The 22,953-nt window shown below is 56.1% G+C and overlaps 1 protein-coding gene across 1 annotated transcript in view; it reads left to right on the top strand.

The window, feature by feature from the left end:
- Window positions 1–2,330: 2,330 nt before the first annotated feature.
- CMIP (c-Maf inducing protein) overlaps window positions 2,331–22,953 on the top strand; it is a 227,274-nt gene continuing 206,651 nt past the window's right edge. Inside the window, exon 1 of the mRNA XM_032389850.1 lies at window positions 2,331–2,669. Within this exon, the coding sequence (XP_032245741.1) occupies window positions 2,370–2,669 (300 nt within the window). The 5' untranslated portion in view covers window positions 2,331–2,369. The remainder of the gene's footprint in view (window positions 2,670–22,953) is intronic.

Genomic DNA, 22,953 nt, shown 5'->3' with positions numbered 1-22,953 from the left:
ACGACTTTACCTTTGCATGTGCCATTCCCCCTTCCAGGGGCACCTTTGCCCTTCTTTACCTGATTCCTGAAGACCTCCTGGGGTTGGGACATGTACCCCAGCGCCACAGTATGGATCAGGTGTCCTCTCTCCGCCCCTCTAGCCCAAGCACAGCATGGTCATTGCCTTTACACTGGCCTAGCCTCTAAGATCTGAGCCTGCTGAGCTAAGTGAGCCTGGCGAGTCCCTCAGCCTCTCTGTACCCTTGTCTGCCGGAGGGGATGGTGATGGCACCTATATTACGGGTGCTGTGAGAAGGAACAGTTGTATGCATGCACAGCACTGAGCATACAGGAAGAGCTCCATAAAAGGCTGGAACAGCAGGCCTAACCCCACCCCTTGGCGGCCTGGGGGTTTCAGTCCCAACCATGCCCTGAATCCACATCTATATCATGAGGTGGGGGCGTGGGCTTGACCCTTTCTTGCTTGATGATTTTCTCAGGGCCGTAAACTTCAGAATTCGAAGGACAGAACTTGCCAGCAAATTGTGGAGAGTTGATCAATTCCCCATTTCCTCACCTAACTGCCTCCCCCAGGACCCAGGAGGAGAGAAGGGCCCATCTCCTGACACATGGTACATGCTCCGCCCTGTGGCCTCCCACACCCCATTCCTGCCAGGCTCAGGGACAGGATCTTCCCAGGAGCCCCTCCACCTTGTCTGTTCTTGGGAGAGAGTGGGGAAGGGATAATGCCCACCACAGGGATGCTGTGGGCAAGCTGCCATGCAATGCAACACACACAAACTCATATAATCACTACAGAGCCGCCTTCAGTTAACAAAAAAGGCAAAAATCTGGGGCTTTAAACGGTATTAACTGCAGAAGCGTGTGGCTGTGAGAAGACCTGGCGGAGGAGCTGAGCATTTGCTGGGTGGCTTCAGGTGCCGCTCGTGATGGCAGAAAGAGGACGTTTTTATTTCAGAGTTGGAGTTCCTAGGTGACACTGTGGTTCATTCCAATATGATTCTCTCCCAGCCTGTGCTGGGCCTGCCCATGCAGAGGCAAAGAAGCTGGCAAGGCTGGGGCGCAGGCAGAAGGGGAGTGGCCCAGTAACTTTGGGGAGGGACTTTGTTGTCTAGGTTCCTAGAAGGGGTCAGACTCCAGGGGCACAGGAGGGGGGCTGGGGAATCTGTCCCCTCCCCCAGGCGGCTTGAGGACCACAAGGGCCAAGGCCCGACAGACATCTGTAAAAGGCCAGGGGGCTCTCGGACGGAGTCCGACAGGCTGAGACAGGGCAGTGCGGGCTCATTATCCGGATAACTGAGAGGACATTTTAAATTCGAGGAACCATCCCTGTCCTATGGCCCCATCTAGCCAGTCAGGTGGACAGCCTGAGCTGTGGAGGGGGTGTCAGAGGTCAGGCGGTCCAGACCCCCTCCCCCCCGCCTCCCGCCCCTCCAGCCCAGCCCTGCCGCCCACCCCCCCCACGCCCCCCCCTCCCCCGGGCCCTGGGTTTGCACCTGGCCGCACGTCGGCCGCCCGCATCCGCACGTCCCGGGGCGTTGACCGTTCCGATCCGGGCCGGCCGGGCGGCTGGGGGGCCGGGCGGGGGCGGGCGGGCCGCACCGCTCCGCACCAGCCGGGACACCGGCCTGGGCACCGGCGGGGGCGCGGCTGGGCGTGACGTCACGCGCCCCGCCCCCGCGGCCCCCGCCCACCCCTACGTTCCGGGCGGGGCCGGGCCGGGGCCTGCCGGGGCTCGCCTGCCGCGGCCCCCTCCCCAGGGGCCGCCCCCTCCGGTCGGGCCGCGCCTCGGCCCCTCGCGTCCCCGCCCGGCTGCCGACTCCGCCTGCGAGAGGCCGAAGCCGCGGCGGCCGCCGCCGTTGCCGCCATTGACGTCAGAGGGGCGGGCACATGACCCCGCGGGGACCAATCGCGCGGGCGCCGAGCGGCTTCTGCAATCTCTCAACTGAGCCGGCCCCCGCGGCCCCCGCCGCACACTCGCCCGCGGACGGCCGCCTAGACACACGTACTGTACACACGAGCGGGCGGCGGGGCCGAGACACGCCCGCCCGCGCGGCCCCGGCCCCCGCCGCTGCCCCGCGTCCCCGCCCGCCGCCCGCCGCCCGCCGCCGCGCCGCTCCGGCCGCCGCGAGCATGCACCCGACGAGCTAGGAGGAAGCGGAGCCGCGAGGAAGCGCCGAGCGCCGGCCGCCCGCCCGCCGCCAGCCCGCCGGCCCCTCCCCTGCCGGGCGCCCCCCCAGCCCCACGCCCCCCCACCTTCCTGGGCGGTGGGGGGGGTGCGGGCCGCCGCTCGGGGGCCCCGCCGCCCCGGCAGCCCGGGACAGCCCCCTTTCCCCGCCCCCGGCCCCCGCCCCGGCCCGGCCGGCCATGGATCTGACCAGCAGCTCGGGCGGCGGCGGCGACCCCCGGCAGATCGAGGAGACCAAGCCGCTGCTGGGGGGCGACGTGCCGGCCCCCGAGGGCACGAAGATGGGCGCCGTGCCCTGCCGCCGGGCCCTTCTGCTGTGCAACGGGATGAGGTACAAACTGCTGCAGGAGGGCGACATCCAGGTCTGTGTCATCCGGCACCCGCGGACCTTTCTCAGCAAGATCCTCACCTCGAAATTCCTGAGGCGCTGGGAGCCGCACCACCTAACGCTGGCCGACAACAGCCTGGCGTCCGCCACGGTGAGTCGCTCTGCGCGGCGGCGGCGCGCCGGCACCCCCGCGCCTCGCCTCGGGGCCGGGAGGCGCCCCCTCTCGCCGCCGCCCCCTGCCCGCCGCTCACCTGGAGCCCGGGGCCTGCGGGGTGCCGGGGGTGCCGGGTCGGCCCGGGGCGGGGGGACCCCGGTGCCCCCCTCCCGGCCTGCGCCCCGGCTGCCTTGTGCCCAGCGGGCGGGCTCGGGGAGACCCCTCGGAATTCTGCATAGGATCCGGCCCACCCCAGCCTGGGCTTGTGGGGACCTCCCGGGCCCAGCGCTAGCTAGTGTTTCTTATGGATGGGACCGTGGGATAGACCTGGGCTGGGCCCCGACGGTGGTGGGGGTTCCCTTTCTGAAAGCCCGCGGCCCATCTGGATCTGCGCTGGAGGGGAAAACAAAACAACCAAAAAATAAAGAAAGAAAGAAAGAAAGAAAGAAAACCTAGCAACTTCGAAATCCCAAAACCCAAAGAATTTCCAGAAGCCAGTTCCTTTCTGTGCTCTACTGTCTTTTTCCTGCCCAGGCTGGTAGGCAAAGCTGGGTGCTTCCCTTTCTGAAAAATCTCATTCGCACGTTGGGAGGTTGGAAGGGGAAGGGGAGGGGGGAGGGGGCAGGGGTCCTGGACTGTCTCCTCCCCACCGAGGGGCGGTCAAGTTCTGGAGTGGAAGCTGGCCTGTTGGGCCCTGGTCTTGCATTGTCTGTGAAGTGTTGTGTATACGTGTGTTCTGTGGCTGGTTTTATTTCGTTACTGTTATTGTTTCTGCTATATGGCTGGGACTGGGTCCGCTGGATGAGAGCGAGAGAAGTCATTGATCTGTTTCTGAAATTGAATCTGCAAGGTGGGGAAAGACAGCTGTGGTGGGGTCGCAGGGGGTGGGGGTGGCGGGCAGGAGCCTGAGCAGGATGCTTTGTGTTTTGAAATAAGGACAGTTTAAAGCACCAGCTCTGCTTGGGCCTGAGCCTTGCTGAGGGGATCCCGTCCTCTGTGGAGAGCTGGTAGGTCTTCTCCAGAATGCACACCCCGCCTGGGGCGGCTGGGCTCCTGTTTACTAAGCACGGTTGTTGGGGGGGGCGGGTAGTGGTGGTGGTGGTGGTGGTGGTGGCAGAATCCAATGCCTGCCCACACCTGTGCCGAGAAAACCCAGCCAGGAAACAGGGTGTCGCTTACATGGCATGTCACAAACGTGTAGCGTGTGTAGACATTTCCCTGGCATCCATGTTCCCTTGGCAGTGTGTCACAGGCTGTGACCATGCTCCGAGGAATGGGGAGGGGGAAAAGTTAGCAGAAGAAGCCCTGCTCCTCGAAACCACTCCCCCCTCCCGAGAGCATTGAAGTACACGAGGACTCTTATTCTGAATTTTGGGTCCGACGTGCTTAGAACACCTATTTTTTTTCTTTCCTGTGGGCAGGTTGGTGCAGTATCTGCAAAGACTTCTTCCTCAGGGAGGATCGCTGGTTGCCGTGAGGCGGTCCGGTCCCAGGTTCAGGCTCATGCATGTTCTGAAGCCCGTCCGAAGCCACAGGCCTGGGCATTTAGCTTTTCATTTGATGGAGGGAGAGCCTCAGAAAATTCACCAGCACGCAGTGTTTCAGGCTCAGGGAGGAACCAGTGCCCTTAATAGTTCCCTGCCTGGGATCAGGAGCCCCCCAGTCTGGCTTCAGAATTTCCCCCTGCTTCAGGGGGGCGTTGTTGTTTATCTACCACCCCTCAAAATGAAGGGGAGTTGGGACCGGGGGAAAGGGTTGAGAGGCACAGTGACCCTCCGTGGGAGAAGCCGGGAGTGTGTGCTCTGCTGCTGCTGGCCATGGTCTGGGGGGGAAAGCCAGCTTTGGAGGCTCCAGGCCCCCCCTCTCCCAACTTACTCTGATTGCTCAAGAGGTACATAGGAGAGAGAGGACAGGAACAAAGACTGAGGCTGGGCACTGGTTTCTCAAGCAGCCAGAGGCCCCGGCACCACCTTCACCAGCCAAGGTGGGTGGTACCTTCGTAGCTTGGGCCTCTGGAGAGGAGCTGTGATTTTCAGGACTGGGGATGAGGGCCATCCGTGGAACAAGATTTGTCTCAGCAGAACCCTGCTCTGGCAGGGTTGGAAATGGGGAAGTAGGAACTATGAGCAAGTGTCCGATGGGCTGGCAAATCCCCCTTCCTCCGCCTGTGGCCACTAAGCCCTGTGGGCAGGGGATGTCCTTGAATTTTGCCCTGGTGGGCTCCAGTGGGGTGCAGGGCTCTCTGTGCCGGGGCCTGTGAGTGTGGAGGGGGCTGCTGAGGGCAGTCCTGGCTGTGGCGGTGGCCTCCAGGGCAGAAGTGGGGTTGGAACTGTACCAGGGACCTTGTCCCATCATGAGACACCTGGTTGGTGTCCAGGCCCTGGGGAAGCAAAGCAGCCCCTGAGGGGTTTCTCTGAGGCCTGGGCATTATGTAATCTGTCTGCATTTTATAGTGTGGCCCAAGCATGCTATTGAGAAATATTAGCCCAAATGAAACAAAGGTGAATTTGAGTGTAGTTCACTACAACAAAAGCCCTGTGCAGCCCTGTGGCTTTGCAGAGTCCCCTGGCCCAGCCTCAAGCTGCCGATAGGTCAGGGATGTTCCGGATCGGGTCATATCCTTCCGTGAAATGTACATCATCCATATATTAAGCTGCTGCACAGTCCAACTCAGAACCATCTGGTAATTATCTGGTTAAATGTGTAGGCTTCGGGAACAAGACTCCGAATGATTGATCTGGATTCAAACCGATAAACAAACCACATACACTCCTGCCCAAACCGTCTTTGGAGTCTGTCTACACTGATCCAATTAACTGGATCGTTGTCAGAGATAAAGGCTTCCAGGACCACAGCTGCATCAGGCTAGGGTGGAAGCACATGGGGGCTCCCAGCCCGCCTGGTAGGCTGCTCCAGCTGGGTACACCCCGCAGGTGGACCTCAGTTGATTCCCCGCTGGGGAGATGGGCTCAGCCCGGGACCCTGGGGGCTGGCGGTCTAGCCCCCTGGCCTGGCCGTAAACTTTGCCGTCTGTGGGGTCAGGTTGGAGCTTGCCCCTGTGCCAGTCTCCTGGGCCAGTTACTGATTAAATCCTTGCAGAGCCAGCAGTGTGCCTGACGCGGCCTGTGACAGCGCTGGGCCTGATGCACTCTGTGCTCGAGACTTTGGATCCCCAGTGCTCATAAACAAAGAAGGAAACACAAAGGCAGCAGTGACCTGGCTGACGTGTGAGGGGTGATTGGGACGTGTCTGCCCCCTCCCCGGGGCACACACGACCACACCTGCGGGCCTGCCCAGACTGTGGCCTAGAGGTGGTGCCTCGTTCCCCTTTGGCATCCAGACTTCTCATTCCCCTGGCCTCCTTGGGCTTTTCGTGGCTGCTGGCTCTAGTGTGGGTTGCAGCCAAGGGCCAGGGGTTCTGCAGAAGCAGCCGGGTCCACACAACCAGAATCCATTTTGCCATTCTTCTCTTGTGTGGGTTGAATTTGATCACCTGCTAGACATGTTTGTCCGCTGGAAGAGGGCTTTTTGTCTGCGTGCTTTGTTTCTTTGCGCCGAAGAAGCACAAATAAGCTGCCTACCTTTTCTTTCACCTTATTTTATTACATGCGGCACGTGGCATCTCAGAATGGTGGGTCCGATCCGAAAAGCCGTTTCTTCCCTGACCAAACAGGATACGGGTTGGCGCACAGGTGACCGCGGCCTTCTTTATTTTCAAGCCTTAATTCCTCAGTGCCTTGTTTTTAAGTTTTTTCCCCTCTGCTCCTCCAGTTGCAGTGTTTCTGGGCTTTTTATCATGGCAAGGAAAAGAGAAGTCACCTTAATCCTTGTCGGTCTCTTTAATTTGGTGTTCCCTCGGGGGGCAGCAACCTTCTGGACTTGGATTTTGTTAACTAAGCACCTGCTGGGTGTCCAGTGCCCAGTGGAGAGCTCAGCCCCATGGTGTGCTTTCCGCCTGAAAATTAAAGTCGGTGTCGTCCAGGGTAGTCGCGGGTCCCATGGGGACGGGTGTGCGTGTGCGTGTGCACGCGTGTTCGTTTTTTCCACTTTGTCACTTACCCGGCTCCTGTCAGTCCGTCCTTCCCGCCTTTGGTTCATTGGATGTTTTCTGCGTCAGTGAGTGAACACAAATAATTTTTTTTCTTTCAATACCATTTGTCCTAAGATTTTGGAGTCTGTCAAGTTTGTTTCCTTGGTAACATGTCTGATTGGAGGGGTGGAGGGGCAGGGGCCAGAGACAGAAGAGGAGAAAAGAGAATCTAAACTCTCCATAAACAGCAAACGTGTTCTGCCTCTCCCAGGTTGTAATAAATAAATAAATGCATTTTAAGGAGGGAGTAAGTTTGATGCTGCCATTTGCCTAGCACAGTCCGAGGTGCTCTTTATGGCCGTGGGCAGAATCGTGCCAGTCCAGGTGGATGGTGTTTCATGGCCCGTGGCTGGGCTTTGCTGCCAAACTGGCGGTGGAGACAGGCGTGTGTTCCTGGCTTGGGCTCCATGGCCTACAAGTGGCTTCTGCTTGGCACTTCCCGCTCGTGCACCTGCTGACTTGCCTGGCAGTGGGAGAGGGCATTTCTGGGGTGCCGTGTCCGGTGAGGCGCTGGGGCAGCCTGGCAGCTGTGTTGTCCTGAGAACCGAAGCTGTCTCAGGGTTCCTGCCCTGCCAGCCTTGGGGAATCAGGGTGGCCTCTCTTTTCTCCGGGCAGCCGGGCTGGGCCCACATGAAGGGCACCCTCTTGGTGTTTTGGTGGAATAGACGTTTGAGGTGGTTGAATTATGCCTTCGATTAAAGGATTAAATGAGATTAAGTGAGGCAGTGTGATACAGTTTAGGATGTCCCCACCATGGGGCAGACCTGGCCTGGGCTTTGCTGTCACATGGCGCCGGGTCTGAATTCGGAGGTTATGATTTCCTGGCTGTGTGACTCTTAGCACATTGCTTTCCCTTGGTGGGCCTTGCTTTTTTTTTTTCCATCTGGAGGGTGGTATAATCCTACCTACCTCATTTATAGGGTTGCCGTAAGGTTTGGAGATAATTCCGAGTCCTACCTGGTAGGACGGCCCCACAGGGTGGGAATACGAGCAGGGGCCAGCGTTCCAATTCGCATTTTCTTAATTGCCCCGAGAGAGCTTCTTGAAATTCTGCGCAAGTAGAAAGGACTGTTGCTATTTAAAAGTGGGCAGTCTCCAGAGAGAAGTCTCCTGCGATGAGCAGTGCACTTGGGAAAGTTCGGGGTAGTGAGCAGATCTGCTGTTTGCAGGCAGTGAGATTGTTGAAAGCAGTTTAAGAAAGACTCCTCAGGAGTCCAGTCTAGTTTCTTTAGAGAAAACATCCCACAAAGCTCTTTTTTTTTTTAATTGCAACAATAATACGCACATCAGATAAATTCAGATAGTACAACAAGGCGTATCGGGAAAAATCCACTTTTCATGCCCCAGTGGCGCCTCGTTGTCCTGCTTGCGGGCAAGCCCTGTTACCCATTTCCTCTGTATCCTTGCTGCCCGTTCTGGGCCGTGACTGGTCATTGGACAGTGTATTTTGTAGATGATTCCAGATCCGTGCACACACGGCGGCCTTGCTCTTTGTCACGGTTGCCTGGTGCTCTGCGGTGGAAGTGCGAGGTGATGCTGCTAGACCATCTCCTGCTGCTGGACGTTTAGGTCAGACCCAGTCTTTCGCTGTTTGAAACAAGACACTTTCCATCTGTATTCAGTGGAGTTGTTCCTGTTTTGATAATTTGAATGTTTTTTGTTTCTTTGGTGGGTGTTCAAATACTTAGTCCCAGAATGCTTTGCAAGGAAGAGCTGACCTTCCCCCCGAGGGGGATGGGCAGTGTTGCCTGGGGTCATGGGCGCCTGCAGGCATGCTTCCATCTGGCTTCATGTCATCGGCTGTGGAGCCCCCTTGGGGAGTCCGCCCACCTGGCCCCCCAGGAGCCGAACACAGGTGAGCAGGGGGCTCCGGGCAGTCACGCTGACCTGTGCCCCGAGGACAAGAGTCTGCGTGGCCCAGGCTGGCTGTTTCCTGCTCCACCTGAGAGCATCGTTTTTGTCCCCAGACTTCCTGCTTCCCCAGGATGGGAGCCAGGCCGCCCAGCCCCGTGGTAGAGAAAGGGAGGAAGTGAGAATGTCTCTTCCCCACTCCTGGCTCTGGCGACAAAGCACCCAGTGAGTTCATCGGGGCGCCGAGGGAGGTGGTGCACATTTGAAAGGAAGCCTTGCTGACATCAGCAGCGCCACAACCAAAGGGTGATGAGGCGTGTGTGTGTGTGTGTGTGTGTGTGCGCGCGCGCGCGTGCGTGTGTGCTGTCCCTGAGTCCTGAGGCCAAGGAGATCTCAGAGGAAGCGTTTCTGGTGCAGGAGTTGGTACCCATGTTCAGGAACCATTTCCTTGTACCTGCCACGTTCATGTGTGTCAGTGTTGGGCTGTGCGGTGAGGTGGCTGGAGGAGGACAGCCAGACAGGTGAGCTTGAATCCCTGCCCTGCAACTTCCTAGCTGGTGCGTGACCTTGCGCAGGTCACCTAACAGTCTGCATTGACCTGTAAAATTCGGATTGTGGGGATTTCCTTTTGGCACTGATGTCCGTGAGGTTAAGTGAGGTAAGGCATGGCAGTTCACGCATTTATTCAACAGATAAATATCACTGCTGTAGGCACTTTGAAGAAAACAAGACCCTGCTCTCCCCCCCCTCCCCCAGCCTGCCTGTTGGTGGGGTGGGTGAAGATGATAAACCACTAAGCAGGGAGATATAAAATCTGCGTGGTGGTGACAGGGGTCCTAGAGAAAACAAAGCAGGCAGGTAGGTGGGGCGTTCAGAGCTTGGGGACTGGCAACCTTGCTGCTTTGCACATGGCAGGGAAGGGGGTGAGAGCGTTCCCGGCAGGGAGAGTGGCAAGTGCAAAGGCCCTGAGGCTGGATTGTACTTAGAAATCACCTAGTAAAGTGGCTGGCGTTTAGTAATTGCTGTACAATTGTTATTACCCTTGCCTTTTAGGAGCTGTTGTCATCTATTGAAAAATATTTATGAGCACCCAGAATGTGCTAGTTGTTGGGCATACAGGGAGCTCCCTGCCCCATGGAGCTTTCATTCTTGTGCTTCTGGGGTGTGTGTGTGTGTGTTTTATTTAGCCAGGCTTCCTCTCAATAGATAGTGAATAGCTTTGGAGCAGTGCTGTAAGAGACCCTTAAATTACAAAGCCCAGCAAAACTTAAAAACCAGCTGCCTGGGTCCATCCTGAGTTACAAGCGTCCTAGGACCGAGAACACACTAATTGTTGAATTCGCCTCTGGCATTTTGCTGGCGGGGGCGGGGGGTGGTGGGGGAAGTGGTGAGGGGAAATTTGTTGCTCAGAGATCCTTACAAATGATTCATCAGTGGAGCTGGGATTCACACCCAGAACTCCTACCTCCCAGCACCTTCCAATGCCTTCTAGAACCTTCCAGTGCCTTCTAGAACCTTCCAGTGCCTTCTGTCTTCCTTTTTCATTGGCCCTCCTGCTTTCAAGCTGCTATCAGAAATGATGCGATCAAGAAAGTATATAAGCAGATAAGGCTGAGTAAACTTACTTTGGAGGGAAGCAGAAGAGCTGGATTCTCCAGTCCCTGGGTAGGTGGATGTATAGGACTCAGGCGGGGTGATGGATGCTTTCCTGGGGCTGGGCTGGTTGGGTCCAGCTCAGGTGGGGTCATCAGGAGAGGGAAGATAACACTGGAACTTGTAGTCCTTTCCTGCGTGTCTTGAGCCAGTCCCAAGCTCTTAAAGGCCTGGAAAAGCTGCAGAGGGGAGTGCACAATCTGGAGAACCAGGCCTGGCCTCCCTGCCCCCCCCCCCCGCCCCCCCCCCCGCCATTTGGCTCACTGTCCAGGCCAGGTGAATGTGATCACCGGCATACGCTAGTGTGAGGCTCAGAGGGGCAATGGAGCCATCCCTGTGGATGGGGCTGGGCTTCCGTCGGGGTAGGCTAACTAACCGCTGTAACAACTAGCCCCCAAATCTGCGTGACTTCACACAATATGGCTTACTTCTTGCTCTCCTCAGTCCGGTGGGGGATTCTGCCCTACTGGAGCTGGATCCTGTGGGCACCTGGCTCCTTCACGTTGTATCACTGGCTGCCCCTCTCCTCCCCCTAGGGCCTCACTGAGCGGGAGATGGGAGAGGGAGAGAGCTCCAGGCTGAGCCAGTGGTAGGCCTGGCCACTCACCTCTCTGGGATATGACAACTCCTGAGCACAGGGAAGGTGGGCACTGGAGGAAGGAGGCCGTGGAATGATGAGGACTCCCACCAGGATTCCTGGGACACCGCAGAGGTCTGGATGTCTTCAAGGTCCTGGCTGCAGAGTTGCTGCTCTGGAATGGAAGTTGGAACACCAGGAGCTCTTCTAGCTCCTGGGTGGAAAGCTTAGTGGCAGTCTTCTCTCTGGTGGAGAATAAAATGGGCTAAGCAAACGTATTGCAAGGAATGGAGCAATGCATTCATGATTACAGGGACATTTATTGTCTACCTACTGTGTGTGAGGAGGTTGAGTGGGGAGGCAGCGGCAGGCCTGCCCCCGGCGTGTGGGTGTGCGTGTCCATGAGTGTGTGCACATCCAACGGTTAGACATAAAATTATTTCAGCCTCTTGCAGGCACATCTTAGCTCAGAATCAGTGGGCTTATCAGTTTAGTGTTTGCCGGTGTTTGGCAGACATTCCTTTGTGAATTTGTCAAGTGAGTTCAGGGAACTGGTGTTGGGAAGTGAATGCCAAGTATTTGTAGAGTAAGTACCAGGCACTAAGTTTGTGAGTCGAGTACCAGATACTGTGTGTGCAGAGGCAGTTGCCCGGGTACTGCGTCTGCCAGGAGTGCTCCCTGGTACTGTGCTTCCAGAGTGAGTGCTCCCGGGGACTGCACCCCCCACGGCTCACTTCCATGGGGGTGCACCACGAACTGGGATGCACTAGAGGGCAAAGCACAGTTCCTCAGAGAGGTTTATGCAGCGTCCTGCTGTTTGGAGGGAGGAAGAAGTGGCTGCCAAGGGGCAGCTGGTTTCAGGAAGGACTTTGTAGGAGAGACACATCTAGACGGACAGACCCAGGAGGGAGACCGGCAGAGGTGGGGCTGGGGGCCAGGGCTGGGAACGAAGCAAGGAGGGAGAGGCCACAGCTGCTGGGCCACGTTCCGGGCGGTGTGTGCTGGTGTCCCTGAGCGGCGGGCGCCCCGGGAGGGTATAGGGGATAAAGGTGGAGGCGGGATCACTTCCCAGAGTGGGGGCCCCCAGTGGGGGTGAGCTGCGTGCCGGATTCACCAGGGCACGGTCAAGCCAAGAGGGCCCTGGTCACAGTGCAGAGAGACGGGAGACCAGCCGCCAGCCGGGAGCCTGGGATCCCCCCAAGTGGAAGCTTCAGGAGTGCAGGGATCTGAGTCACCAGGGCCAGGCGTCTGTCACAATAGTGACCATGGCAGCAACCACTTGGGAGCGTTCCTTTTGCCAGGCGCTGTGCCAGGTGGTTACATGGGTGATTCCCCCGTGTTTCTCTGTCCAGTTTACAGATGGGGACACTGAGGCCTGGTTTCTCAGCAGACATTCTTTGGCTGGATGAACGGGTGGATGAGCGAGTGAAGGAGGGAGCGAATGAGGTTGCTGCAAGTGCGTAGTTGGCAGGCCCCTCCTTGTTGGAAGGGGAGACGCAAGAGCTGGCTCAGACCTCCACTCTCCACCCCTGTGACCCTGTGTGTCCCTGGCCCCCCGCGTGACAGGCACAGCACACTTGCACCGCTCTCCGCTCCAGGGCTGCCGGGGCAAACGGGCTGTGTGTGCCGCCGACCCGTGGGGCACATGGCGTGTGCGGCCAGCCTCAGGGGTGGACACAGGCCCGAGGGTTCCTGGCCTGCTGGTTTGTGTGTGAGGCTGCCGCCAGGCTCAGCCGGCCAGCTTGGAGCTCCTGACGGGCTTCCATCAGAGCCATTTGGTATTTTCTAAGCCCTGGACCTGAAACCTCCCTTGTCAGCTTTAGCTCTCACGGCTCCCCTTCTGGAACGTTCTTTCCTGGAGGCCTGGTGAGAAGGTTCAGCCTGGCCCTGGGGCTCTTGGGAAGGTAGCACCATCAGGCTGAGGCCCAGGCAGGAGTGGCTTTGCTTCGGGTCTGCGGTGGCGTCTCTGGGCTGGCGGGCTGTGAGGTGTTGGGGCAGGGCTGTCCTGCTGGAAAGGGGAACGGTGACTTGGCTGAGATCCTTCGGTTGCTCTGGTTGGTTCGTGTGTCATGGCCCTGTGACCGGGGCTTGCTTTGGGAATGGGGAAAATGAAAGCACTTGAGCTGCCCCAGTGTTCTGGTGGCTGCTAGGCCTGGGGATCCCAGCAGGGGCAGCCTGTGGTGTCTGATGGATCAGGACAGTAGTGATCGTTTCCTCCAAGGGACGTATTTATGCACTTATACTCACACCAGCCCCTGGGGTTCCACTTTATAGATGGAAACTGAGGCCCTGCGAGTTTCAGCTTATACATCTGGAACCCAGAGCTGAAGACCTTCCCCACATGCCACGATGCCTCCTTGCTGGGCAGTGGGGACTCAGCACCAGCAAGGCCGTGGTAACAACAGCCAGTACTTACTCAATGCTTATGCTCCGAGCCCTTTGTGTATGTGAGCTCGTTTAAACTTCGTGATGCCCCTGTGATGCTGTTAATTCCCCCATTTGACAGATGAGCAAACTGAGGCCCAGAGAGATGAGATCACTGCTTACCCAGCCAGTAATGGTTGGAGCTGGGATTTGAACCCAGGCCATCTGGCTCCAGAGGGTAACCACATGTGTCCTGTGAGCAGGGCTGAAAAGCAGAGGGTCAGAAAGACCCACAGGGGCCGGGCTGGCTCCACGCTGAGAGGGGGGCCTTGCAGAAGTGGGGTGGAGGTGTGTGTGGACAGAGCAGAGTGTTTCGCCCTGGGGGGGGGGGGGTGCGGCCATTTCCTGCAGGCCTGTCTTTGGGAGAGCCGTGGCGGACCCGGGCTTCTCACCTGCCCCGGATCAATCTTGGGATAGTGAACCCAGCCCCGTGGAGCCTCACTTTCCTTGCCTGAGACGGCCTGGCCTTGAGGAGCTGCCCGTCAGGCTGTGATGACCTGACTACAGCGAGCCTACAGTTCAGGGTCCACTGGGGGTGCACGCCCAGCCCAGCCCGGCCCTGCCTGCCGTCCAGTTCGACTACCCCGCACCTCGGATCTCTGGCACAGCCCCTCCCTCTGCCTCGGTGGAGGCCACCAGCCCCTGAGTCTTCCCTGACCCCCCAGTTGCCGTGGGGGCTCCCTTTCCCTCAGGGTGCGTTGCACCCCTTCCCCGGCTGGATGCCAGTTGCCTCTTTGCTTTTCAGTCTTCTCTATTGGCTGTTCACTTCTGCACTTGCAGAATAAACAAAAATCATCACACAGGGATGATAAGCTTATCAAATAAAGAAGCAAAAATGTCTCCCACAATCCCAGCCTCCCAAAAGTCATGCAGATGGACATTTGGGGGTGAAGCCCTCTGTGCTCTTCCTAGATGAGTACGTAGGACACCCATGGGATCCTTTGCACAGCAAGCAGGGATTAGGTCTTATTTCTAAATGCTAAGCCATTAGTACATTATCTCAAAGTGCTTCAGCTTTGTCCCTATTGACATTGGGGCCCGAATTATTTTTTGTGGTGGGGGCCGTCCTGGGCATGGTAGGATGTAGAGCATCTCTGGCCTCAGCCCACTAGAAGCTCCCCACAGTTGTAGGGCCCCAAATGCCTGAAGACATTGCCCCATGTCCCCTGGGGGCACCATTCCCGGTTGAGCCTCCAGGGAGCTCATCTAATATCCCACCTACCCTGCACGGCCCCGTTTGTCAGAGGGGCCCTGGCTGTGGGTGGGCCTTCGGCAGAGCCGGAGCTCATGCCCCTGCCCCGGTCACCTTGCTTCTTCAGAACCTGGCATGGAGGTGGTAAGGAAGAAGTTTGTGGGGGCTGCCGGAGCCCAGATGCCCGTGTCTGGCCTGGCATGGGGCCAAGTGGCGGGGCTCTCCGGCAAGGCCCCTGGAAGGAAATCCTGCTGGCCAGAGCATTAGCAGGCTCCCCACACCCTCGATCCCTGGATCAGCCTTCCTGCTGTGTCTGCCTTGATGACTCAGGACTTCAGAGATCTGGGGTGTTGAAAGGAGAATTGCATCATGCCAATGAAATAAAGAAAGAAAAATTAGCATTAGAAAGTTTTGGTGTGAGGAAAATGAAGCAACCTATGTGAAGTAAAGTGTTTTCTGGCGGGGAGGGGTTGTGGAGAGGAGAGGGAGTGGGCCGGTAGGTCGGCTACCTGGCTACGAGGCTCTTCTAAGAAGGCCTTCATCTGCTTGACTAAAGCTCCCCACCCCCCCCTTCCAAGGCCATGTGTTGGGTCCCTCTGCCTTTTGGCGCTCGTTGAACCACACCACCAGGAGAGATATAAAAAGGATGCTTCTGGAGTACGTGTGGGTCCTGCTGGCAGGTGCGCTGCAGAAGTGAGGGGCTTAGGTTAGAGAGTGTTACAAAGAGCAGAGGTCTGGGGGTTCTTCTAATGCCCCAGTGGTAAGTAGGGCCCCCTCTGGGCCAGGAGAGCTGAGCCCTGGCTGGATCTCGGCCCCCATCCAGCCCCAGCACGCACTTGCCAGCGTTCAGGGCAGCCTCGCTCGAAGGGGTGTGTGTTGAGGATTGGGGGACACACGCCCTGTGCCCCACTATGAAACCCATGGTGGAGATGGAGACGCTAAAGACCCCGCCTCCCTGGGTCAGTCCTTCCTGAACAGGGGCCCTCACTGTCATCAGGTAACGTGGTTACGAGTGCTGGCCAGTGTTGGATTCACACACTTGATATTGGGCCCTGTGTCCACTGGTGTGATGCAGTTCTGTTTCCGCATCTGTAGGTTGGGGATAATAGTGGCCAAGCTCCCAAGCTGTCCTACGGGCGAAGGAGATAGTACCTGGGGGGGCTTAGAAGAGTGACGGCGAGTAAGGGCTCAGTAAATGCGCCCGTTTTATCCTGGCTGCTCCTTCCCCCTGCCTGCATTTCTGCTTCCTGCTCAACTGTCAACTTCTCGAAGGCAGCGTCCTTTTAATCCAGGGACACCTGATGTCAGTGCAGGCCTTTGGCTGGATGTAGTTGCTCTGGAGGGCATCTGGGGGCCCCAGCATCACAGGCTGTGAAGGGACAGACAAGCATCTCAAGTTTTCTTGGAAACCCTGTCCCTGGCTGGTGTCCTTGGAGCTGTCCAGGAGAACCTCGGGGCTTGCCCCTGGCCCTGTCCTGTGACCTTAGGCACCACAACCTGGAATGGACCCTCAGCCCTGTCCCCAGCACCGGCCACCATGTCCCTGACTCAAGTGAGATAGAAACCCAAAGCTGGGAGGATTGAGGTATTATTGGTGGTTTTCACCTTAGCTTTCAGCAGCAGTGCTTGGGAAATAAGATTTTGATCTTGGAAAATATGATTTAAAAACAGAATTGAAAGTCGCTTTTGTTTTCTCAACGATATTGCCCCTGACACATGCACCGGGCCCGCAGAGTGGCGTCTGGTGCGAGTGTGCCGGTGGGAGCCGCTCACGGCCTTCCCGGGAGGCACACCTCTGTGTGTGTCCGACACCCCCCCACGCCCACCTTCACAGCACCCCCTTTCTTTTGTGGTAGCCCGCTGTGTCATCTTGGCCTTACTCACACTGTCAGTGGTGACCCTGCTGCCAGGGGAGGGGGCTGCTTCCTCGGAGCCCTGCTGTGTCCACCTTTGAATGAGGAGCATTAAATGTGTACATGCTGGCCTTGTGGAGCTTGAGTCTGGTTGTTCTACCCCCGCGCTCCCATCCCAGAGGGGGAGGAGGTTCCTGTCCTTGCTGTTGGTTGAGGACTGGGAACTCTGGGTCCCCATGGGCCTCCCTGAGGAGCCTTCTAAGAGGTGGGTCCTGGTACCCTGGTGATCCCAGGATAACACTCCATTCCAGTTTGCTTTTTTCCGTGCCCACGACCTGGTTTGGCCACTGGGGACCCTGGAGGAGATGGAGGCCGTTGGCTCCTTAATTTAAGGTTGCTGTGGGTGGGCAGGGTCCCTCAATCACAGCTCCTTTCCTGTCACCACCTCCCCCCCACTCAGGCCTAGGGGTGGGAACACCTGCGGTAGAAATGGGGTGGCCACCTGTCCTGGCTTGCCTGGGACTGCCCCGGGAAACTTGTGCTTGCACGCAAGTCCTGTGTCCCGAGAAACCCTGCAGGCCGGGCAGAACAGGACAGTTGGTCACCCTGGGGAGAACAGCCATCTCTCGTGCCTTCCCTGTGCTCTGCCACACCTTGGTATGTCGTCCTTTTGTTACAGTTTCTCCAAATTACACCATTTTGTGTCTGCCATCTGTTTCTTCCCAGGGCCCCAGCCGATGCACCAGGAGCTTCAGGAGGATGTAGTTTTCAGAGCTTTTCCCTTTTAGAGCTCGCAGTAACCAAATGGGCCGTACTCTAAACATGGGAAAATGAAATTAATCTCTTGGACATAGACTCTTTTATGAAAATAAGGCCGCTTTCACAGAATGGTGATGATGATCCCAGTGACCCTTTATCTGCCCAGTTACCATGGGCCTGTTGTTGTGTTAACTTTGATGCGCCCTTGTGTTGAGGCATTATGACAACCCTGTGAGGACTCTCCAGGGTCAGGAAACTGAGGCTGAGTGAGGTGAAGGCGTTTGCCCAAGGCTCAGGCCGGGTGAGAGGTCATACCAGGGCGCGAAGCCCAGTGGAGCGGTCTGCGAGTTTGGTATGCCTACTGACTGGTGAGGTGTTTTACACCCCAGGCCAAACCAGACGAAAGCCACACTTGGGCTGCTTCTGCCTTGGATGGGGTGTCTTCCTGGGTGTGCAGGCCGCAGACTGATGTCTTCCACTTCCTCCCATGCGGCAGGGCTGTGTGCACAAAGCACACAGAACTGGCTGGTCGGCCCTTTTGGCTTTGCTGAATTCAGCCATGGGCAGTGTTGGAAAATGTTAGTCTGTTCTTTCCTTTTCCATCCCCCCCTTTAAGTTTTTATAATTAGAATCAGAGGCAGAACCTGCAGCCATCTAGTTCTGGGACGGCGAATATATGACACACGTGCTGGAACTCCTAATTCCCTCACCCCGGTAGACATTGCTAATCAATCCTGGCATAATCCATCCTTGCTAGGGAGCCCAGAGACAGCCACTACTAATCAACTGCAGTTGGCCCGCAGCCACTGTGCCGATCAGGAACCTGAGACCCGGGGACATTAAATGACCCTCCCGGGAGCCACCAGGATTACAGTGATGACTCTCTGTTGAGAGATGACTTTGGGTCAAAAGTCTGACATCTAAACGAGGTATGGTGTAGGGGGAAGGACCTGGGTTTTGCACAGCATTGCACGGATCTGGGTCTAAATCCCAGTTCAGCCTCTTTCTGGTTGTAACTTCGAGTAAGTCACATGACTTCTTGGAGCTCGGTCTGTGAAACTGGAAATTATAATCTCTGCATCCCAGTGTTGTGAGAAATAAATGGCTTGGAGTGTTTCTTCAGCATCCGGCAGACACCCAGATTGAGGACCTAGTGTGTTCCGGGCACTGTGGTAGGCCTGTCGTGTGGTCCTGCGCTGTGTGGACAGCGCTCCGCCCGGGAGTTCAGCTGCCTCATAAAGAAGAGGCCTGACTCCAGTAATGCTGGTTTTCTTCCTCTTTCCTTTCTGGAGGCCTATAAAATCGTATTGTTATTATTAATTTTTAATGACTCCTCTGTCATGTCCACTTAAATTTTGGCCTGTTTGTGCTCTGCATGACTCGCTTTGGGAAGTGATTTATTTTTTCTTTCATTCTTGGTCTCGTTTCCATTCTCACATTGGAGTGGATGGTCAGTAGGTCTGTTTGTCAGTTACGGGCAATCAAAATGACAGAATCTTCCCGACTGAATGAATGTGCCAGGACACCGGGTCTTGGACTTTTTGAGCAACATACTCCTTTTGAACGTTTGATGAAAGCCACGGACCCTTCTGCTGACGAAATGGTAAGGTAACAGGCTCGTGGGATTTAGCATCTGTAATACAGACATTCTTGGGGATTCTTTCCTGGACCCCCCCATATTATAAAACAGTTCTGGGGGTCTGCGACACTTCCCTAGCAGGAAACGGAACTTTGCACAGAAATAAACATGTAAATGATTAAAAAAAAAGTTTCATTAAGTATGAAAGATCAAGATTTTTATTCGGAGTTCTGCTCCTTTGGCTGGGGAAGTGGGTTTATCCACACAGCATTTTCTATGCTTTAGAGCTGTGTTTAGTCTTCTTGGTTATGGTGAAATATTTTTTTTCTTTTATCCTAGTCTGGAGTTTCAAGGTTGGTACTTCTTGCCCCTAAAATGTTTATTTTCAGATGTAGAACAGTGCTTCGCTCTTCGATAAGGCAGAGCGCATCACCGAAGCCATGCTGTGGTCGGCACGGGGTGAATCTGCCGGCACTGCAGATGTGGCCCAGGGCTCAGCCCCTCTCAGTACACAGAGTGACCTTGGGCCGCCTCACTTCTCTGACCTCTGAAGCTAGGGGACAGAGTGGTCGCCAACCCCCGGTGGTCAAGGATTAAAGAATAGTAAGCATAAAAAAAAATAGGCCCGGAGAGTGTTCCAGTAGGCCATGGTGGATTTTGTGTTTGATCGCCTTGAACTTGACTCAGAAGTGTGGATCCGCTGTCCTGTGAAGGGCTGGTGTTTTTATTGAGTGAGTTATGCAGGCTGCCTGGCAAACTGAGCTGAAGCGAGCTGCGTCCCTTTGTGAGGTGCAGGATGCACGCGGCTCTAGGAGGACGGCAAGGAGGCCGACCAGCATCATTGGTCTTCCTTGGTGGGTAACCTCGAAAAAGATCCCAGTAAACGAGTTCCCTCATTGTCTTCGACTCTTCCAACATGAGCCGGGCACCCATCTTGAGCCCATTCTGGAGCGAAACATGATTTGAGTGACTAGAGAGAGAGAGATGGTTCCATGGGGCCATTTCAGATGTAGACATGGAATTCTCCTGGGCTGATTTCTTTGCCACTGAATTTTGCATTTACATGTTCTTAAGCCAAGAAAAGGAGTTGAACTTTCCCTTTTGTTTGCTTCATTACTCCCACCACATTTGGCAGTTTGGCGGGATGCAGTTGTGTTTTTTTATGACTCTCAAATTTCTTTTTTAAAAGTGTGCTGTGTGCATGGAGGCCTCTCCCTTCCCTGAACATTCTGCAGAGAGATCCGAGCCAACTCTCTGTCCAGCTGGGTACAGTTTGCCATGGCCTAGGCTGGGCGAAACAATGGAATCTACCATTTCTCGAGGACCTACTATGTGCCGGGCGCTTGTGCGTCTGTCTCATCCTTGCAGCCATCCCCTGGGGTGGGTCGTGTCCGTGTTTCAGGACTGGGGACAGCCCCTGGCCTCCAGGGTCACACAGCTGTAGGTCTCAGAGCAGCGATTCATACCCAGGTCAGGCTGACCTGAGCCCTCGTGTTTTTCCCTAAGTCCCACGCTTCTCCTGTGACCTCAAGGGACTTCCTGGGTGTTCTTTGTGTCCCCACCCTTGTAAGATTCCACCTAAGGAAAAATTAATAGGCGTTGGTCGGCCAACAAGGGAAGGCCCAGAAAGATCTCTGCTTCTCCAGCTCAGCAGCCTCCCTGCTGAGCTTAGGTGCAGCCGAGATTGGCCCAGTCCTCCTGGTCGCTGGCCAAGGTGGCCTTCTGCAGGCTACCAGCTCTGGGGTGAAGTTCATGCTCCGTCTGCCTCCCCTGTGCGACATTCCAGGGCAGCCCTGACCATATGAACAGGAAGGGGGAATGCAGAGAAAGTAACCGTCTCATCAGTCGCTCTACTTCACAGGTAAGAAATCTGAGGCTCCAGGGGTGGGTGGCTTGAGCGTGGCCGCTCAGGTATAACGGGAGAGGAGGCTGGGCTGAGCCTGCCGTGTTCTGAGCAGGTGCTCACTGCCCATTTACCTGGAGGAGGTGCATCTCGGGAGTTGGCATCATGACCTGGAGGCCTTCGCCTGCCAGCGTCTAGAATCCGCTCTGTGTCAGGAAGTGAAAGAGCAGGTCACCGAGCCCACGTCTGGTCCCGTGGGGCCTCTCGACATCATCTAGGCCAGTGTTCTTGTTTTTACGGTTGGGCAGACCGAGGCCTGGGGATAGACACTGCCTGGTCACGTCCCTCCCCGAGTACAGCTTCTGGTTCTCTCACTTTGTCTACCGTGTGCTACCACAGCCTTATTTGTTTAGACATTTGAGGTTCTGAATTTTTTTTTTTTTTTTTTTAATTGGGGTGAAAGATACATAGTATTTACCGCTTTAACCGTCTGTAGGCGCGCGATTCAGTGGCATCAAGTACATTCACGGGGCTGTGTTACCATCATCACTGCCTGTGTCCCAGACTTGTCATCCTCTTCAGCAGGAACGCTGTATTAAATCCCAGCCCCTCTCCCCCTGCCCTGACGGTCTCTCTTCTACCTTCTGTCCCTGTGAACTTGCCTCTTCTAGGTACCTCATGTAAGTGTAGTCCTGTGACACTTGTCCTTGTGGGGCTGGCGCGTGTCACTTAGCACAATGATGTCAGGGTCCACCCATGTTGTAGCATTTCCCAAAATTCCACTCCTTTTCATGGCTGAGTAGTAGTCCAGCGTGTGGGTAGACCACATTTTGTTTATCCTTTCATCTGGGGATGCGCACTTGGCCCTGTGATGAACGCTGCCATGCACGTGGCGGCAAACAGCTGTTCGGTTTACTGCTTTCCGTTCTTCGGGATTTATAGCTCTTTTAAAGACGCTCAGCTCCCTCTCTCCCATTACATAGAGAACTCGGGTTCAGTGTAGAAAAATTAGACAATACAAATACACGTGGAAAATAAAATTTACCCAGCATGCTGACCTATAACGTTTTTGTAGGATGGTCACTTCTGTTTGCTGTTTTTTCTGCCCACGCAGGACTGTGCTGTACACACACAGTCTTCGGTGGTGTGGGATGGATCTTCATTTCAAAATGCAAAAACCTTCGTGTGAGGCCCTGGGACTGAGGGAGGAGGCGCCACTCAGTGTTTGCAGCCCAGCTGGAGGTCCGCCGCCTCCAGGAAGCTTCCCCTCACGGGTGCAGTCTGAGTCCGGGAGGGCCGCCCAGCACAGTGCCTGGTGGCAGGTTGGCCCTCAGGAAATATTTGTCAAATGAGGGAATAAAGAAATGAGGGAAAGAATGAATGAGTGAGATGAACGAAGGAGCCAACTTGCGACTTAGGATGGATGAGTGTCCGGGGGTCCTCTCCGGCTGGTCCCTCCCCCTGCAGCCCGCAGCGGGCCCGTTGGGCAGAGCCGTGTGAACACAGTGAGCTGTCCCTCTTCTGAGTCCTCGCTCACATCTGCGGGAAAGGCAGAGGCTGTGTCCTGCGGTGGAGCCTGTCCCTGCAAAGCTGGGTCCACAGCCGAGTTTACTCCCAGCAGCAGGGCCAATGCGCGAATGTTTGCTTAGGGTCTCCTGTGTGCCAGGCACTCGGCTAGGGGGTGACCAAAGCAGGGTCCTCCCCCCCCAAGGACCTTACATTCCAGAGGGGGGACACTTGGCACGAAAGCACACGCTAATTTCAGATGGCACTAAGCGTGACAAAGAAAGTACATCTTTTTCTTTCTTTTTCCCTTCCCTTCCTTTCATTTCTTTTTTTTTTTTTTAATTAATTCACTTATCTGTTTCTTGGTTGATTGGCAGCCAGGGATGTTATGTGCAGTTACTGGGTTTGAATCCCAGCTCTGCCACTTGCCAGTGATGACCTTGGCAACGACCTTAAGCATGGTGAACCTCAGTTTTCCTGTCTGTATAAAGAAAGCTAACGGGGGCAGCTGGGTGGCTTAGCTGGTTAAGCGTCTGCCTTTGGCTCAGGTCATGATCCCGGGGTCCTGGGATTGAGCCCCAAGTCAGGCTCCTTGCTCAGTGGGGAGTCTGCTTCTCCCTCTGTCCCTCACCCCATTCGTGCTTTCTCTCTTGCTTGCTCTCTCTCTCTCTCTCTCTCTCTCAAATAAAAAAAAGCAAACAAGCAAGCAGTGTCTGCCTCTGGGGTTATGCTGACGCTTGATGGTGACACGCTCCTCAGGGACTTAGCACAGTGCCTGGCTGGTCCGAGTTTGCAAGGCTTGCTGCTCTTGTCATTGTGACCAGGCGGTCATTGGGTAGTGAGGCTGCTGGCTCTGTGGTTTTAAAGCGACCAGACCAACACCGTCCAGTTGACGGGTCAGCTGGAAAGGGGCTAGGAAGGCGTTGAGCATCGTGGACTCGGTACAGCATCACT

This window comes from Phoca vitulina, unplaced genomic scaffold (assembly GCF_004348235.1).
Source record: "Phoca vitulina isolate PV1807 unplaced genomic scaffold, GSC_HSeal_1.0 scaffold56, whole genome shotgun sequence".
NCBI lineage: Eukaryota > Metazoa > Chordata > Mammalia > Carnivora > Phocidae > Phoca > Phoca vitulina.
The sequence above is the reverse complement of the archived record's forward strand: the minus strand, read 5'-3'. Positions and strand labels throughout refer to the sequence as shown.